The 19,970-nt window shown below is 32.5% G+C and overlaps 1 protein-coding gene across 1 annotated transcript in view; it reads right to left on the reverse strand.

Annotated features, from left to right (window-relative positions):
- Positions 1-19,970, reverse strand: part of ARFGEF1 (ARF guanine nucleotide exchange factor 1) — a 160,340-nt gene that overhangs the window by 6,551 nt on the left and 133,819 nt on the right. The window contains exons 31-36 of the mRNA XM_074278822.1: positions 19,560-19,695; positions 19,340-19,478; positions 15,206-15,278; positions 10,948-11,080; positions 8,314-8,453; positions 6,382-6,550 (exon numbers count right to left, since the gene is read on the reverse strand). Of these exons, the coding sequence (XP_074134923.1) occupies positions 6,382-6,550; positions 8,314-8,453; positions 10,948-11,080; positions 15,206-15,278; positions 19,340-19,478; positions 19,560-19,695 (790 nt within the window). The remainder of the gene's footprint in view (positions 1-6,381; positions 6,551-8,313; positions 8,454-10,947; positions 11,081-15,205; positions 15,279-19,339; positions 19,479-19,559; positions 19,696-19,970) is intronic.

A 19,970-nucleotide genomic window follows, 5' to 3' on the forward strand; every position in this document is an offset into this window, starting at 1 on the left:
ATCATTTTTTTTAAAAAAGAGCCTCTCTCTTGACTTCGTTTATTTATTTAGGTCTTAAGTAGTAATGGATTTCTGTAAGACAAAAAGAATAACTTGTTTTTAGGTTCACAGAAATAGAGGACAGATATTCCTTTTATTGACTCAGGCCAATGATAAGCATTATTCAGTACTGGTTTTGTGTTAGGCACTATCCTTATGGTTAGAATCTGCTTTCTAATCTATTTTAATATTCTTTTCCATTTTGTGGGTGAGTTTACCTGATTCACAATTATGATCGTTAATTGCATATTTCCCTCCTTACTGGCTCTCTGATGTCTGTCTCTCTCTTTTCAAGAAAGTGATTACTGAAATATACTTAACAATAGACACACAAACCCATACTCCATCCCCTTGGCCAACCAGCATCACATGATTTTACTCTTCTTCAGGATCCATCATCGAATTCTTGGGAGTTTAACTTTTTAATGACTCACAGATCCTACCCTTCCTCATTTCTCCAATCCCCAACAAATCTGTATCTATTTCACTGTTGAACTAAAGGTATTTCTATACCAAACGTTTGTGGGTATGTATATGTGTATATATACAAGTGTATAATTGTGTTCAACTTTCAGATTGTTCAAATTAACAATCCTATATCCTTGGCCCTTCCTCTATATATACTCACTTCCCATATCTTAACTATATTAGATAGTAAATTCTTTCCCATCCTAAGCCTAGTATGTTCCTCATTCCCTTCTTTTTTCCTCTTAAGACCATCAAAACAGAACAAAAACCCATCTTCTGTTTGTCTTAACTGTATTCTCTTAAAGACCATATGAGGACAATAGGATTTCTGAAGGAATATTTATTTCTAATCAAATTGTAAGTAATTTGTCAAGACATATCCCTTTACAAATGCTCAAATGTATTTCCCATTCCAATTTTTCTCTTGACTCTTGTGTTTCCATCTCAAAGCTCCCCAGATCTGGTTGGTTCTTCAGAAATGCTTGAAGGTTCACTATTTCATTAAGGGTTTTGCAGGATAAGTTATTTTTGGTTGTAAGCTTTTACTTTTGTCTGAACCGAGTATAATGCAAGATCTCCTCTACTTTACAATTGTAGTTGCTAAATTTTGTGTGATCCTTGATAAAAGAACTCTTCTGTTTTTGGCTGCTTGATATAAGATATCCAATTAAGTCACCATTCAGGTTTATGTTCAAATTAGCAGGAATCACTTCCTAGGTTAAGCCATTCCATTATGGATAGCTTTTGTTAAAGTAAAGATTAAGAAGTTTGTCCTCACACATAAGTTGTTGTTGTTGTTGTTTTGTTGTTTATTTAGTGTTTTCCCCCAATTACATTAAAAATTTTTTTACATTTGTTTTTAAAATTTTTGAGTTCTAGTTCTCTCCCTTATCCCCACCCACAATCAAGAAACCACATGTGAAGTTATGCAAAACATTTCCATAAAAGTCAAGTTCTCACATTAGTTTCTATATTTACCTCTCAGTAACATCAAAAGTTTAGCTTCTGGTTCTGTTCTTTGTGACCAAATGGGAACAAGTCTAATTCCTCTTCCATATGCTAACCCTTAAATAACTGAAGAAAGATAGCTATTATAGATGGCCTAAACATTTTCATTTTCTGCATGGGCAATGAACTGGAGGAGGCCTTCCATAATTCTGGATTCTCTCTTAATTAGGCACATTTCAAACTGAATACAATACTTTGATAAAAAACACAGCAAGATACAGTGTTATTACCTCTGTATTCATGGAGCTATGCCTCCCTTATTGTATACCAAGATTCAGTTGATTTTTTTGGTTGTCACCCTGCTGACACTGAGTTTAAAAGTACACTAAAATCCATATATCTTTTTCAAAATAATTATTTTCTAATCATGTCACTCTAATCTTGTACTTGTGAAATCCCATTTTTAACCCAATGTAAAAATTTTACACTTACCCATATTTCATTTCATCTAATTACATTCAACCTAATGTTTTAGCTTATGAAAACAGTTTTGGATAATTTTATTTAGTGCAAAAATTAATATCTTGTATTCTAGCTACGTTTATTCTATCAGATGCTTCTTGGTTTGGGATTAGAATATTAGAATATAATAAATCTTTCAAGAACAATAAAAATAGATATCCTGAAAGGACATAATTCATTACATTAAAATAATACTACTTTTCTTTCTCCTTTACTTTTGCATTCATCATGACAATCACCAACAATATATAACAATTCTACTACAAACTCCAAAGCCCTGACTCCAAATTAAGGAAGGCTTTTATATAGCACAAGGGCTCGTAATTTGGCATCCACATATCTCCATGAGAAAGAAATCAATTATATTAAATAACATTGTATATTCTAGACTGTCAAAGAGATCCACGTCATAAAAAAGTTTAGAACTCCTGTCAGAACCCTAAGCTCTACAAGTCTATTAAGGACAGCCTTAAGGATAGACTCCTTGCTTTCTTAAAGTAAAACCATGGCCTATATAGAATAATATTGTTCCTATACCTTTGGTGGCAAGGTTCCAATAATCTCCCAGGGCATGTTCCACCAATAAAATGAACTTAACATAACTGACTTCAGGCAAGTTAGCACAGGTAAACACCAGAGAATCACAATATAACTATGCCTACTCCACAGGCAGAAAACTTGATTTCACCTTAACTAACTCTTCCTTTCTCCCTTCTTTCACCTTTAACACATCCTGACTTCCTCCAGGTGACATAGATTCCTTGCTTATCCTTTCCAGTGCTGGCTGCATTTTCACTCACTCTTCCCAATTCATGAATGGTGATGGTAGGAGTTAGAACACTCTTTGTCCCACACTTTCAGATTCTTTCCCTACCACCATCTTCTTTGAGGTTCACATAATTTGTATTTCCAATATAATCAAAATCCTGGTAGCTACTGCCTATACACATCTAGGACACTCTTCTTTCTTTCTTAATGAATTCAGCTGCTTACAATTTTTCTGTTTTTCAACTCTTTCCCTTACATCAAAGGACTGCAACAATGATACTTCTATAAACACCTTTAAATCACGTTACCAATTCCCATGACTCTCCTCAGGCACACTCAGATGCTCTGGATCTTGTCATCACTTCTAACTTACACCAAAGCTTCTTAAACTGTGGGTTGTGACCCAAAATGAGATTGCATAACTGAATTTGGGGGGTCACGAAATGATGACTTATCAGTAAAGATTTGATTTGTCTACATTCAGTGCACCTCCAACAAAAAAAGTATAGGGAGTACATGAACAAAAGTCAAATGGGACAAGAATGCAAGGATGGGCTGTCATCTTTATTGCTGGAAGGAACAGAGATGAAGTCATAGATTCCTGGAAGCATAAGTTGAAAAAATCTATTTCCTTTTGATGTAATGTAGGAAACTTGTATTAAATATAGTATTAAAAGAGAAATGTTGAAATCATATACATTAAATTAAGGAAATTAAAGACTGCCATTATGACAGGAATTCAAAGATTTCCAAGGCTCAAAAACTGGTCAAGTTCTGTTACTTTATCTTTCCTTGAGCAATTTCTGATATGTGCCTCTAAGAAATCTCAGAAAATACAATCATCTCTTTATATTATATAGTATATATATTAATAGGTTCTGCAGCATGTATCTAGGAGAAATTGTTATGGAGACAATTGATTCTACAGGGACACAATTGAGTAGAATTGCACAGACTACCAGAACTATGTATGTGTGGGTCTGTTTTTGAGTGTAATTATATTTTAAAGACATCATTAGGTGGGCAATGTTTTGCATCATTTTATTTGCAGGTGACTTCTACAGTCTGATTTTGTAAACAGGCTGTAAAACATGAAATATTCTATGGTTCTCCTTTCTATGAAAATAGAAAAATCCTGCAAATATTTCTGAAATTGAGGCTAAGGGGATAGTGGCATGAGAGAGGAGAAAGTAAGTAATATCTGAGAAATAATGGATAACTGAACTGACATTGTCTTTTTAACTCCTATAGAGAATATAATGTAGGTCCTTCACTAAAATTTTAAGAAAGACAGCCAAGATCCTCTCCTTGTCTATATAACATGTGAATCAAAGAATCTTAGAATCAGAATATCAGAGATCAACCAAACCAAAGCATCTCTGAATCAAAAAAACCTATCTATACATATATGACAATTTATCTAACTTCATTTTGAATATGGTTAGGAACCAGGAAATCATTATTTGTAAAGTAGTCTATACCCTATTAGAAATCTACCTTGTTGAGCTCCAGGTGTTCAAATCATGTGCAGCTATTACAGAGTAAATCTAATTCTCTTTCTAGATGATAATATTTCAAATACATAAACACAGAAAAGGCTAAAAAGATGTTTAGACTTTTCTCTAAGCTAAACATCTCTAGTTTGTTCAAATCCTTCACAGATTAAATGGTCTGTTTGAGATCACATCAACATTTTTGGCAATTAGATTAACAGAAAAACTGAAGTTTTAGGAATTGCTGCTATATTATACTTCCTTCAACCTGTATTCATAGTTTTTTTTTAACTTAACTTGAATTTTACTTTTATTTCTATTAAATTTAATCTTGTTAGATCTAGCTCACAATTTTAGCCTGTCAAGATCCTTACCCAATCAAACTTTTATCATATTTCTCCTTTATTTCTCAAATTCCTAGAAAATTTATCTTTATGCATTGCTTTCACTGCACCCTTTATTCACTTCTTAACCTGTTTTTGTTTTGATGAAAAGGAAACTATTGTCTCCAATATTACCAAAGATCTTATGATTTGCAAATCTGATGGTATTTTCTCAATTCTCATCCTCTTTGATCTGCCTTATTTAACATTTCTGATCATTCTCCCTTCTGGATACTTCTTTTCTCTCAAGTTTTGGTGAACACTAATCTCTCCTGATTCTCCTCTAAACAGTCTGATTGCTTCTTTTTTAGTTACCTTTGTTTGTTCATCATACTTATCATATGTATGGTGGTGTTCTCCCTGGCTTTTTATCAAGATCTCTTTTCTTTCTCCCTTAGCCACTTTGTCACTGACTGTACTGTCAGCTTCCATGGGCTTAAATGTCTATGCAAACGATTCAGTCTTATGTATCTAAATACAATCTCTCCCCATGTTTTTGTTCTATATCACCACCAGTAGCCTAATGGATATTTCAAAGTGGGTGTGCCAGAGACATCTCAAATTCAACATTTATGAAAAAAACTCAATTTTGGCTCCTGGAAACCACTCTTTTCTATCCTCTGTATGAAGCTTTTCCTGATTCTCTCAACTCTTCAGTAGTACCTGCTTAATTTTATGGTTATTTTGTATTTATTCTGTATACACTTGCATGTGAATATGGGTATGTGTACATATGTGTCTATATTTTGTTTTCTCCAATAGAATACAAGATTCTTTAGCCTAGGCAATGCTTTATCCTCTTTGTATAAGTATCTTCAATGCCAAATTTGTGCCTTACATATAGAAGGCTTAGCCTCTTGTATAAAACACACACACACACACGATGTGTATATTATATAAAAAATTACTGTCTTATGATTACTTGATGAATGGATCTTAATTCTGTCTAACAGCAGATGCTATTGTAATCCAGTTGGTTTATCTGTGCATCTGATAAGCATCTGAAGAGGCATAGGAAGATAAAGCTGAGGGAAACCAAAATTTGTTATTTTTAAAGAAATCTAAAAAAGGAATTTCTTATCTCTCAAAAAAGATACGCTTTCATAGAATGATATTCTTAGTTTAAAAAAAGAGGTAAAATTTCTACTTGGAAAATACTTTTAGAAATAACTGTTTCATCATAGAATGTGACAAGGCCATAGGACAAAATAACAATATAATCCTGTCTTTAAGGAGCTGAAAGTAGGTATTTCCAAGTCTATCATATAGTTATCTTCCCATAACAGGATATTTAATGTGTTTAGAGTCCAAAGGCACCTCAAAGTCCAACTCCTTCATTTTACAGAAGGAGAAAGTGAAATTCAGAAAGATTTAAGTGATTTTTTCAAAGGGGTCATATAGTAAATGGCAAAATAAGAATCTGAACATAGAGTGTCTGTCTCAAAACCTAGTACTCAAAGCATAAACAGGTAAGAAGAAAATGAAAAGTAATTTATTTGTCAGTTGAATTCATTAATATAAAAGTTGCTTTTTTCAGCAAATGAAAATATAACAAAGTACTGACAGCAATATAGCACATTAACATACTGACAAACATGTTTAAATACATGTATTAAGAGATCAAAAGAAAAAAAAAGGCATTCATTTCTTTTTCTGGACCCCAACTAATACTAATTAATATTAATATCAATATGGAAGCAAGTATAAGAAATAATGACTTAGTCTTTCAAAATCATTGTGAGAAAGCTTCAAGAACCTACCTGCTTTCCAAAGAGCAGTCCTCTGTTCATTGTTTGAATTAAATGCCTTGGCAAATCTATGGGATTCTAACAAACAGTCCAGTAACTTAAAAAGTTGTTGTGAAGTTAAAAAGCGGTACATTCCTTGATCTTGAGTATCAACTCTAACATCAAAGTCCACTGCATCTCTCTTTCAAAGACCAAAACAATAACAAAATAAAAAAATTCATCAGTAAAATTTGAACTCATTCTTCATGTTTTTTACTATTTTATAATGTTTTTAATATCTTCTTCCAATGTACAGAAAATTTTTACCAATGATTTTAGCAATTAAAATGCATGCCATTTTTATTGCTTCGTTTTATTACTTTCAAGAAACAAAATATACACACTATCCTGGAATCTGGATAAAAAAGATTTACACTGATAAAGGAGAAATGATTATTTTACACAACTACATCATATGTTTTAACTTATAAAAGGTATTTGGTAAAAATCCTTTGGTTACTACTTTGAAAAGCAATAATCAACTTAAAAGAAATTAAACTAATCACAGCAGAGATTTTAGTCTCTTAAAAATCTAAACAGTCATATATACATACTTCTCAGTCAGTCAATAAGCATTTATTAATAAATATTTCTTACATATTAGATACTATTAAGTACTACAGAGACAAAGAAGAGCAAAAATACAGATGACACAAATATGTAAGTACAGACAAGATATAATAGTGCAAGTAAGAGATCATCTCAGAGCAAATGCAGTAGCATATGGATGTACATGCGTGTGTATTTATGTCTTTGTCTTTCTTTAACTCTAGGTCTCCAGGAAGTCAGAGAAACAAAGAATAAAAAAGAATCCAGGCATCAAAAGATAATTAAGTGAAAAGTCACTAAGTCTGAATATAGAATTTTCTGTGCAGAGAATACAGATAGGTCAGTCTAAGGTTCATCATAGACTACATGAAGGGTAGTCATAAAGATGACTGGAAAGGCAGGAAAATCCAAGGCTATGAAGGGTTTTAAATGCAAAATAGAATATTTTATATTTATCATGGAGGTAAAATGGACTCTCATGCATCAAAGGCCATTCTCAGTCATCCAGATATATATCTTGTCACTGGACCTTGATGGCTTTGGTGGAGAACGTAAGGCTGGTCCTCCCTCACTTAAATCTAGTTCTGCTTGCTAGTAATTCTCATGGCATTACCTCTCTGATGTCCTGGGAACACAGGCTGAAAGGTGATAAAGAACTGTATCAGGGTATTGGATATGGGAGTAAAGAGAAAGGGATCTACAAGAGAGATGTGGGAAAGCAGTAATGACAACAGACTACATATATGGGGTAAGCACAAGTGAGGAGTTGAGAATGACACTGGATTGTAAGCCCAGGTAACTGGGATGACTCCAGTGATACAAAATAAGGGAAAGAGGAGAGAAGGGGGAAGGAGGAACTAGGTAAAAGGTAATGAATTTGGTTTTGGAAGTTTTATAGTACACCCAATTTAAGACATCCAAAAGGTGGTTGGTGATGGGGAAGTTCAAACTTCAAGTGATATTAGTTTGTACAGTTAATCATAATTTCTTAAATAAATGAATTATAAATTTCTTAAATAAAGCATAATTTCTTAAAATACCTTCTAAACTTCAAATTCAAGTTTTCTGCAAAAGGTCTTTCCCAGCTCCATTTCCTTCTTTCTGATGTTACCCCCCCATTTATTTTGTATATATTTTGTATTATTACAGTTATTTCCATGCTCTCTCCCCCATTAGCATGTGAGCTTCTTGATGACTATGGCTTTTTTGGCTTTTCTTTGTATCTTCAGTAGTTATTGTTAAGTGCTTAATAAAATGCTTGATTGACAAAATATGCATATTAACATTATGTATGTAGATAACTCTTCCAAATATTAATAAGGAGGTAAAGATGAAAGCTTTCATACTTCCAGTTACCTGTGCTGCTGCAAGATTTTCTGCATCTTCTTTTTTACTAGTTGCTGGGAAAAACACGATGTTGTCTATAGTTTGGATGAGTTCGAGCTGTACAACACACTTAATCAATAGGGCAGCAAACAGTTTCTGTTCTGGAAATTCTATAAAGGAAAACCCATGACCAATGCAGAAACAATTACTTTCAGCTACTTCTAAAAGTCTTCCAGAGTATAAAAATACAAGAAAATTTTTTTCTATAACATAAGAAAAATGTGGCCATGGAATAATGAAGAAACTATGGTGCTAATTTATACATAAAAAACTGCATATTATTTGTTAAAGTGGGACTTAAAGAAATTGAATGATTAATTAAGTAGACCAAGAACAAACATACTGTCATTTTGGAAAGTTTATAACAGGAGACAGTCCAACTGAAAACATGACTGATCAAGTCAATGACCAAATAACTAAAATCTTGAATAGAATATTATATGAATTCCCTTATCAGTATTTAAAAAAAACAAAACAAAACAAAACAAAAAAACTACTCTAAAATCTTAGTTGTCTCATTTTAGGTATGAGGTATTCTTGGGCTTTCAAAAGCTATGTTAATAGTGCAAAATCTTGCATGAGGACTAGCTTAATTAAAATCAAGAACATTCATCATAAAAAGAGCCTCCAAGTAAGTGATGACTTTTTCTGCACTAAGCAACTTATATGACTATATACTAAAATATGCACCACTTCTGCTGCTGGAGGATTTTTACATAATAAAATCACAGCTCTTTAAAAGCATTGTATTATAGAACATTATAGAATTACAGTTCTTAGTAACAAAGTCATACTACCTCCCCCCCCAAAAGGCAATATTGATATGTTCCATATCAGAGATTTTTCAAACTTTATTTTCAATAAATATATGGTAGGATTACTCACAATTCTAATTATAAATTTTATGCCAGGAATAACATAAACCATTTAGGGAAAAGGGCACTAAGCATATCTTCAAATCAGCTTCTATGGGAGTTTCTGAGTAAGGGCCAAAGATGCTCTTGCTTTCTGCCATTTATCACTCATAAACAGAGCAAGACAAAAGCATATAAGAATAGATTCCTTATCCTTTTCCTAAGGAGTAGAGAAATATATGTTTGAACTATAAATATCAATGAATAAGGTATCCATTCAGCTTGGATTATCATCTATGTTTGAAGTACCTAATTCTTTAAGTTTGTCTTAAGTTTCTAGTCATTTGCCAACTTTTACTTGAGACTGAACTTTTTCCACCATCAAAGAAATATGAAGGGGAAAAAAATGCCCAGATATTCACTAAACAGAAAAGTACAGGGCTTGAAGGGGAAAGAGAGATGGACAGAAAAAGATCAAACTCTTCTTTCTTTCATAGCCAAGAACTTAAATGAACTGCCAATGATCATACAGGTATTAAGTGGAAAAGCTAAGGTTCAGTTCTCGAACTTCAAATACACTCCTCTACCCAACGCAGTCATGCTGTCTTTCAAATACAGGCTTTTAAATACATTCATATTAGATCACACATATTGAACTATTCAATCCTTTTCTGTGTCAATAATTTCCTGCATCTTGCCTTCCCTAAGGAAACTTTCTCTATCTAAGATAGAGAAAGTAGAGAAAGAAGGACATTTAACAAGAGGTTTCTTAGTGAAAGAAAAAGCTATTCCAATTCCCCAAGTTTAAGAAAAGACATGGCTTAATTTATTATAAGTTAATAAGAATACTGAGGGTTAAAGTTAAGTTTGAAGGACCTAAAATAAAATTAAGGAAATATGCTTCCTGATGCTAATTAGTAAATATCCCTAAGAATCAGAGGTTGGGAAAAGTTAGGTAATAGCAAGGCAAGTTAAGAAGCAGAATTAAAGAAAAAAATGTCCTTTGCTAGTAAAAGATGGTCTTATCTAGAAGTAATAGTTCACTTGAAAAAAAAAAAAAAACTTGAGAGGTAGGGGCAGCATATGAAGTGTTAAGTAGACTACAAATTCATTACAAATTAATAATGAGCTATTGACAGTAAAAAAAAAAAAAAATTGGGGATCTTGGGATGGAAAAATACAGATTATAAGATTAGGAATAATAGACCTGAATATATTTTAAGTTCTATTCAGATGATATGTGGAAAATTGTGTTTAGTTCTGAGTGCCAAATCATAAATGAAACATTTTATAAAATCCTTGCTTCTTATGCTGCCATGCACAACACTGCATATTCCAGCAATTCACAAGATCATAATCTTAGAGTTGGGTAGGATTTTAGGAGTCACTTAGTCCAACTCCTTAATTTTACAGATGAGGGAACAGAGGCATCAAGCAGTTGACTGATTTCTTTGGGGGTTACACAGTAAATGAGTATGGAATTTGGGACGGGATTTGACCTCAGGACTTCCTAAATCCAGACCCAGAGCTCACTCTAGTCTGCTATATTACCTCTAATAATTCAATAGAAATTTGCTAATTTGAATGAACAGTAAAACAAATGATAAAATGTCATGTCATGCAGTGTATAGATTACAACTATCAAAAAAAAAGAAAAAGAATAAAATTTTATTCTAATTAAGAAAAATTTTACTTTCTTAAGCCATATATTTAGCAATTTTTACATGTGGAAGATGACACTGTAACTTACTTGCTGAGAGCTTTGTTTTGTTGCTTTCCTCATTCATAACAGACCCCCCAGGGGACTGTGTAGGGTATCTGTTGTCTGTAGATCTTGGTTGGAGAGAATCATGTATATCCACTGATTTCTGAGATATTGTATCCTAAATAAAATACAAAGTACTTTTTAGGGCATTGAAATAATGCTCACAGGCAAGATTATGTTTACTAAGAGGCACATCAATTCTATACTTTAGGAGTTATTTTGTAATGCCACAGTCTGCTTGAACTACCTTACCTCAGTCATTCTGCCCCAAACCTCAGGCTATCATACTACCCTTCCCTCTTGATCATCAGAATAATTGATAAGGATAAAGATCTTATATTTGAATATCAGATGCTGCTCCCCATCCCAATCTATTAGGGTATCAGATACCTTTCTCCATCAGAATATCAGATAACCTTCCCATCTCTGGTGCTTCCCCATTATGTCATTGTTTCTGTCTCCCTATAAAGAATTTCTATTCCCCAATGAATGTAAACTGTTATTTTTACCTTCTGAATCCAATTCTTCCTGTGCAACAAAAAATTCGGTTCTACACACATATATTGTATCTAAATTATACTGTAATATATTTAACATATATAAGACTGCTTGCCATCTGGGGGAGGGGGTTGGGGGAGGAAGGGAAAAAATCTGAATAGAAGTAAGTGCAAGGGATAATGTTGTAAAAAATTACCCATGCATATGTATTGTCAAAAAATGTTATAATTATAAAATAAAAAAAAAAAAAAAAAAAAAAAGAATTTCTATTCCCCACATTCAGGACTGAATACTTGGAGATGAGAGTCCAATCCACTCAACTGACTCAACTCTCCAATAAATTAAATTATTATAACTCTCTAACCTCTGTCTCGTCTCAGTTTCTGCGTCATTACACTGTTCTTGGTTTTCTAGCACAGAGACATTTATTAATGAATTTATTAATTGAACTTGGTGGGTATTCAACCCCCACACTTATCCTAGTTTAGGATAAACACAAGGGTAACTTCTATGTCTGTTAAGAAAGCAACTTAAAAAACAAAACATGCCAGCAATCTGACTACTTAAAGAAAAATATTCATATCATTGGTATATTTTCTCATTACCCAATTCACAGTTTATTTGTCTGATTTTAGCCATTATTTGTTTTGTGCTCAGGTAATAGGTATTTATTTGAATATCAGAAAGCAATAAAACAAAGCACCCACAAAAGTGAAGCTACTCTTCAAAAAAAGTTCCGAAGTTTAATTTGCACAATTTTTAGATTGCCTTCTATGTGAATGAATTTTATTATATAGAATCTAGACCTAGATTCAATCAAATTTAAATATTTCTTGAGAAATTCTTCAAGTTCTTCCAACAAACTTCCAATTCATTTTCTCTTTTGGTACAAATACTTCTTTATTTTTGCTTTTACTTTTACTTTTTTTTCCATCAGATGTACAAAAATTTAGCAAAATGACTCATTTTACTGCCATAAGATACTTTTCTGATGGTTTCAACTAGTAGGAACATGATCAATATGCTAGAAAAAAGCCTATGTGAGAGAACTACGTGACTGCTCTGTTGGGTCTTGATGCAGAAAGACCTGAGTTCAAATCTAGCCTCAGACCTTTATTATTTGTGTAATTCTAAATAAGTGACTTACTTAGCCTGTCTGCTTCAATTTACTCATCCATAAAATGAGGATAATAATAGGTTAGGGTTATTATCACTTTGCAAACCTTAAAGCACTTTATAAATGATGATATAAACAATCAGGCTTTAAAAAATTAAATACCTAAGTCTTTACAGATGTCAAATGAGGGGGAAAAAATCAAATTAATTTGTAAAGAATAACTTATAAAATGGATGGGCCTTTCTTTCCTAAAATAAAGACGACAAACCTCTCCTCTATTAGTAGGAGTGTCAGGGAAAGGGCAGTTTTATTAAGTCCTCACACCATGGTTCACCAGCTGGGCTGGGTCTGCTAAGACCAGAGAGATAGAACATTCTTGGGGTCAAGTCACTGAGCCCTGGACAGAAAAAAGTCTGAAACTAAATCTGAAGATCTTGACATTTGGAAAAGAGCCCAGCTTCTCATTTCTCAAGTTAATTTCCATCTATGGTTGAGTGATTAGATATGCCTGCCTTGGTGACACAAAGCCCCAAACAACCAAACAAAAAAGCCCTGCCCACAAGTGATTTAATTCTAATGGAAAAAGACAGAAGATGAAGAGGATGGGCCCAGGAGGGAGAGGAAGGAAGGCACTTGGGGAGTAGATGAGGCCACAAGAGAAAAAATTCTGGGTGTAGCCTAAAGAGGGATGAAGAAAGGGAGTCTGGGCTCTCTTCCTTCACCTCTAGCAGTGTGGCGGGAATAGATTTTATCACCAAGCTGGTCAGGCACTTGAGTGCCAAGTGTACAGCTGGCACCAAAACCCATGAATTGTGACTGAGTCTCTTCAGACAATCCCAACATACTTTCTGAATAGCCACCATTTCATTCCCTTTCATCTAATAGCTGGAAGTTTTGTATTCTTTCCTAAGTGGATTAACTAGGTTGTTTTCTCTTATGTACAATGCCATTAATTGTCCGATTTAAGACATTATTTTAAAAGTGGAAGGTTGATTCATTCAATAACTGATTGAACTGAATACTAAAACTTCGATGTGGCCAAGTGGTTTATCCCCAGCTGAAACTCCTTGAAGACAAAGACTTTTTCATTCTCCTATAGCTAGTTAGCACAGTGCATGGCATGTAGAAGTTTAAGAAAATGCTTACTGACTGATAAACAGTTTATTGAAAAAGTCTAAAATTTTACTTTTTGGAAGAAATTTAAGTTCTGGAACACTCTTACAGAAATAACTATTATAAGTGAAAAGTCAGTATTTCTAGGTTCAATGCTTTCTATTACTTTAGAACTATATAATCAGGTACATTTAGATTAATTTATCTAATAAAAATGGGAATTATTATTCTTTATATTAAAATCCTGAGAAGCTAGCACAGTGCCTGACCCATGATAGGAGCTAAATGAAACTTGCTGATTGAAGGCTTACATAGATAACATACATTAATGACTGAAAATCTATCTTTCCAATTAAAATTAAAATTTTGGAACACCCACCTAGAAACAATCATTATAAAATAAGTATTTAATCTTTTTCTACACACCTTTAAATTTCTCTTACTTTAGGACCATATAATCAGAAATGACTAGATTAATTAATTTAATCTAAACAGGCATTGTTTTATTTTTGTACTCCTATTTCTAATGCTTAATATGGTACCTAGCAGTGTAATGATAATGATAATAATTAACAATTAAGACAATAATAATAGGTAGCACTTATATAGCACTTTTAAGTTTGCAAAGACTTTATAAATGTTCTTTTATCTCTTTTCCCCTACAACAACCTTGGAAAATAGATGCTATATTATGAAGTTAAGTGATAAAGACAGTGTCACATAACTTGTGTTTATGGCCCAACTTGAACTATAAATCTATTGCAGCTATAGGTCTAATGTTAATAAATACATAGCAAGCACTTAATAAGTTAAGGACTGATTTTGCTATTTGAAAAGTATTTTCAAAAGAAACATTATACTTAATTAAGATAAAAGATTTAAAGTCTTATATATACACCATAGTTAGAATTTGACTCTTGTTTAAAACGGGTTTTTTTTTTTTTGGCTAGATGAATTACAAGACTTAGAGTTTGAAGGGTTCTTTACATTGATTTTACAAATGAGGAAATTTAGATTCAGAGAGAAGAATGATTTGTTCAAGGTAACAGAAGTTAAATAGAAGACTCTGGATTCAAATACAGTTTCTCTCACTCTAATATTTTGTCTATTGTCCAATGCTGACAACTACCCTCCTAGAATAGTTATGCAGGCAATGATCTTATCCTAACCTGGCAATACTCACATCACAGAAATGTTCAGAAATGAAAAAGAGGCCTTTGGGTGCCCAACCAGAATGGACACAGTGGGGAAAGAAAAGAGTGAATATTACCTACAAAAATCTAGTACTTCTGATTAAAGAATAGAATGAATAATAATGAAAAATATAAATAGGAGATGAGTACAAGTGACAAGCTGTAATCTGATACTCGGCAATAAAAGAGAATAAGAACACAAAATGGTTTTGCACTTTAAGGGAGCAAACACCCTAAATATAAGAATTTACAAAGTTATGATTTGGCATATTAGAAGTAAAAAATCATGATTGACAGATGTATTTTTTGAAATAAAACTTACCAATTGTTTTTCACTCACAGCAGATGGAGATGCTGGAGCAGTTTCTCCACTAGTAGGTCGCCAAGTCAAGAGCCTTCAAAATACCAGAAATATATACACCACGGGATGTGACAAATCATATAGGCTTTGAAATAGACATAAAAACAACTACAGCTTTCATTTTAAAAATGATAATCTATACTAATCATACTATTTCCAGGCATTTTAAGCAAATAATTAACTGGTAATTCTTCAGGACATGTTTCCCCCCCCCCCCAAAAAAAAAAAAATCAATTGAATATCATCTTATTTATAGAATAAAAAAAAATCCCCCCTCCCAAAGATAAAACTTTTAAACTAATACAAGTATTATTTTTGCACGTCAAGGATCTGTAATTTATTCAATATGAATTTTCCCCGGCCAATTCCCTTTGAATTTGTTCTTCCAGAATTGATATGGCCAAAAGAAAATACCTTGCCCTGCAACCGGCATATTAATCTTCTACACTGAGCTAGATTATATATATCAGACATACACTTTGCTAATCCTTGAAGACTTTCCAGTGTGGTATAGGATTTGCTATAGGTTTTTTTTTCTATCACAGACACTACCTTTTAAAATCCAGGGTCATCCCCTTGTCATGAAAAGGATATAATGATAGTTTTAGCAAATGAATCATTAAATAATGTGAAAGAATATTTTTCAATGTAAGACTTCAAAACATGATTGTGTAGGCAGCCTAATGCCAAGTCATGTCAGGGAAGTCTTGGGATTTGGTAGAGTGGTAGTGAAGATCCCAGAGCAACTCACACAATTTTGAGAGTAGAAAGTCAGAATTAACTACACAGTAAGGCCTGATCTGAGAGGAAGTTTCTTGGTACTCTAAATATTTAAGATCAAATTATTATTTGAAAATATATAACGTCATCTTCAAGGACCTGGAACTGCAATATGTTAGGGCACCTACTCCCAGATATATCTTTTAAGAATCTATAACAGAGATAATAAGAAATTCTGTAACACAGAACTCTTTTTAAAATGGATAAGAAAACTACTCTGTTTCCCTCAAGACTACAATGTCACAAAAAGCAAAGTACATTAGTGATACAGACATCTTAAGGTTAAACACAGCTTCAGATACAGAAGGATTTAAATAGATGATTTTACATCATTTATCAGGGGTCTCCTGTTAGAAGTTCTACCAAAGAAAGTCAATGAAATACTGTATCTGCATAGACCCAAATCTCACACTATATTTCAAAGATAAGGTCAAAATGAACATATGATTTAGACAGAAAAGGGGATATTATAACCAAATTAGGGGAGTATGGAAAAAATATACATGTCAGATCTATATATAAAGGAAAATTTTATAACCAAACAATAGTAAAAAAGGATGACAGGAGGTAAAATGATTTTGACTATATGAAACAAAACCTATTCAGACAAAATTAGAAAGTAGGAAACTGGGATTTAAAATTATTATTTTTTTTTACAAATTTCTCTGATAAAGACCTCACTTTTCAAACAGATAAGGAGTTAAGTCAATTTTATAAAATTTTTATAAAAATAAAAGTCATTCTCTAATTGATAAATGGTCAAAAGAGTATATAGTTTTCAGAAAAAGAAATCAAAACCATCAAAGATGGCAAATTAAAACAAAAGAAACAAAAGAAGGCAAAGTAAAACAACTCTGAGGAATTACCTTATAACCTATCAGACTAAGATGACAAAAAAAAAAAAAAAAAAAAGGAAAATGACAGGCTAGAAATAAACAGCTTATAAAGTTGTATGTTATCTTTTGAGCCAGAAATGAACTGCTGAGTCTTTATCTCAAAGAGATCAAAGAAAAAAAGAAAAAAAATCTACATATACAAAATATTTAGAAGCTCTTTTTTGTGGTAGCAAAGAAATGGAAATCGAAGGGATGCCCATCAGATTTGAAATATTTGAACAAGTTGTATTATGTGACTGTGATGAAATACTATTGTGTTATAAGAAATGACAAAAGGGATGGATCATAAAAAACGTGGGAAGACTTATATGAGCAGATGCAACGTGAATTGAGCAGAACCAGGCGAACAATCTATATGCTAACTGAAATAAGGAAAATTAATTGTGAAAGACTTAGCTGAGGGGCAGCTAGGTGGCACAGTGGATAGAGCACCAGCCTTGAATTCAGGAGGACCCTAGTTCAAATCTGGTCTCAGACACTTAACACTTCTAGCTGTGTGACCCTGGGCAAGTCACTTCACCCCAGCCTCAAAAACAACAACAACAACAACAACAAAACAAGACTTAGCTGAACTTGGTGACTTAGTGAAAGACTTTAATCAGTACAATAATGCAAGATAATTCCCAAAGACTCATAAAAAAAAAATTACACACACACACACACACACACACACACACACACACACACACACACACACACACAGAATTGATGCTGAGTGCAGACTGAAACATAGTTTTTCCACTTTATTTATTTTTTGTTTAAAAACAAAACATGGGGCAGCTAGGTGGAGCAGTGGATAGAGCACCAACCCTGAATTCAGGAGGACCCGAGTTCAAATCTGGTCTCAGACACTTAACACTTCCTAGCTGTGTGACCTTGGGCAAGTCACTTAACCCCAGCCTCAAAAACAAAACAAAACAAAACAAACAAACAAACAAAAAAAAAAAAAAAAAAACCAGCATGGCTAATATAATTTTGTATGACTTCATATGTATAATGCTTGTCATCTTATTGAGTGGGGGGAAGGGCTGAGAACTGGGTACTCAATTTTTTTTTTTTAATAAATGTTAAAATAAATAAGGTATAACTCTTTTTAAAACTCTGGTTTCTGGGAACATATCAATTGAATATTTGGAGTTATTATTATTATTATTATTTCAGATATACTTTATCAGAAAACTTAGCAGGAAAAGCCCTTATTTAACACCCCTCATGTTTTCTAAAGCCCAACATCTTACACTGTGAGGTCACAACCCCGTATGGGATTTCATAACTGAATGGGGGGGGGGGTGTCACAAAATTATTATTTGTTAGGAGTAAATGTTTGATTTGTATACCCATTTTATATACCTATATGCCCAGGATCACATAAAAATTTCTTGGGTTGAAAGGGATTGCAAATGGAAAAAGTATAAGAAGCTCTGGTCTAAAGTATAAAAAGGCAGCTTTACTTAAGTTTAATGTCTCAGCTCTACCAGGAATAACAGGAATATACATAAGTAATATTATAAGAAATACATCACTTTTGGTAAATTTGAACACCTTAAAATGGAGAAAATAAATTTAAACTAATTAAATTACTATAAGGAAAAAAGTATCACACACATCACAACCTATTATCAGAGTTGATTTTTTTCATATAAATTATTTTCAAAAAAATATATATATAGGAAATGTAATCTCCAATCCTATTCTAATTCTATTTTTCTAGAACATTATCAAATAAAAAACTCCTAATTCATTGAGCCATTGGCTCTACAGAATCATTCTTAATTTTTGAGACTTGTTACCTTATAAAATTATGAAAGCCATAGAAAAATGTTATTAAATTATTAAACTGTAGAAATATATTGTAAAAATGCCAGTCCCTTTTAAAAATGTAACTAAGGGATAAATCTAGTAATGGATTTCCAGGGAAATATTATATAACATAAAAAAAAAATTGTGCTCTTTTAGAAACAAAACAAAAATAAAATATACTCTAAGTTACAATTTACACATTAATTTACTAAAATAAAGATATGGAATAAAAATTCTCTGGGAAAAAGACAGCAGCTTCCAGAACCACTGAGTCAGGAAATCTAAATTCTAATTCTAAACCAGAAATACTGAATGTGACTGTTCATTTGGTCTCTTTTATTTCAATATTGCCACATAGGATAGTTCTTTATTATAGGATACTATATTTTTACTATAAGATAGTAAAAATAAATGCTGCATTTTCTAGAATATGAATTTGTGTTGTTTTTTGATACTATACTATTTATACAAGTTGTCACTTAGAAAAAGCTGCATTTTGTTATGGGGCTTCAATGTGTAGTGTAGACATGCCTTAAAAAGAAATCATTAAATATAATAAAATCTAATGCTCAGCATTAAATATGCACATATATATGAAATTAATACAAAGCCTTCTTACGCATGTGGAATTGTAGTTTTGAAGATATCCAGAGTGCAGCTGCAAGTTTTATCCCAAATTTCTAGAGTAAATTTCTCACCATTCAGAATGACGACATTTTCTAAACAGTTTGTACCAGACCGTGCTAACTGTTCATTATCTAGAAAAGAAAACAATCATTTATTTATTTGAAATCAACATAGTAATATTTCTGCATTAATAAAGTCTGGTGCAAATCTACCTTGCTGCACACACCAGTACAGCTGTGCAAATATGTCATCCAAAAGGACATCACTTAGTACTTCTAAATATTGGGTGAATACGTCACAGATTGCATAAAGTGCATGATTGCAAGTAGTTGTCATCCATTCAGCTTTCTGGCAGTAAAAAGAATAAAAAGACAAATGAATTTCATGCCAATAGTATGAATTGCTAAAATTTAAAAAAAAAAATTTAAACACATTTTGCTATACCTTATCAAAGGATCCCACCCCTAGGCTTCTAACTATTCTAATTCACTTTTTCATGCTAGCACTATTTATTATATAAATAAAAATGTTCAATATGTGGCTAGAACAGATTAAGCAATCTACTTTTTTTCACTAATTATAAGGATATAACTTTACAATTTCTGCACATACACATTCAAATA

Source organism: Sminthopsis crassicaudata, chromosome 1, assembly GCF_048593235.1.
Source record: "Sminthopsis crassicaudata isolate SCR6 chromosome 1, ASM4859323v1, whole genome shotgun sequence".
Lineage (NCBI taxonomy): Eukaryota > Metazoa > Chordata > Mammalia > Dasyuromorphia > Dasyuridae > Sminthopsis > Sminthopsis crassicaudata.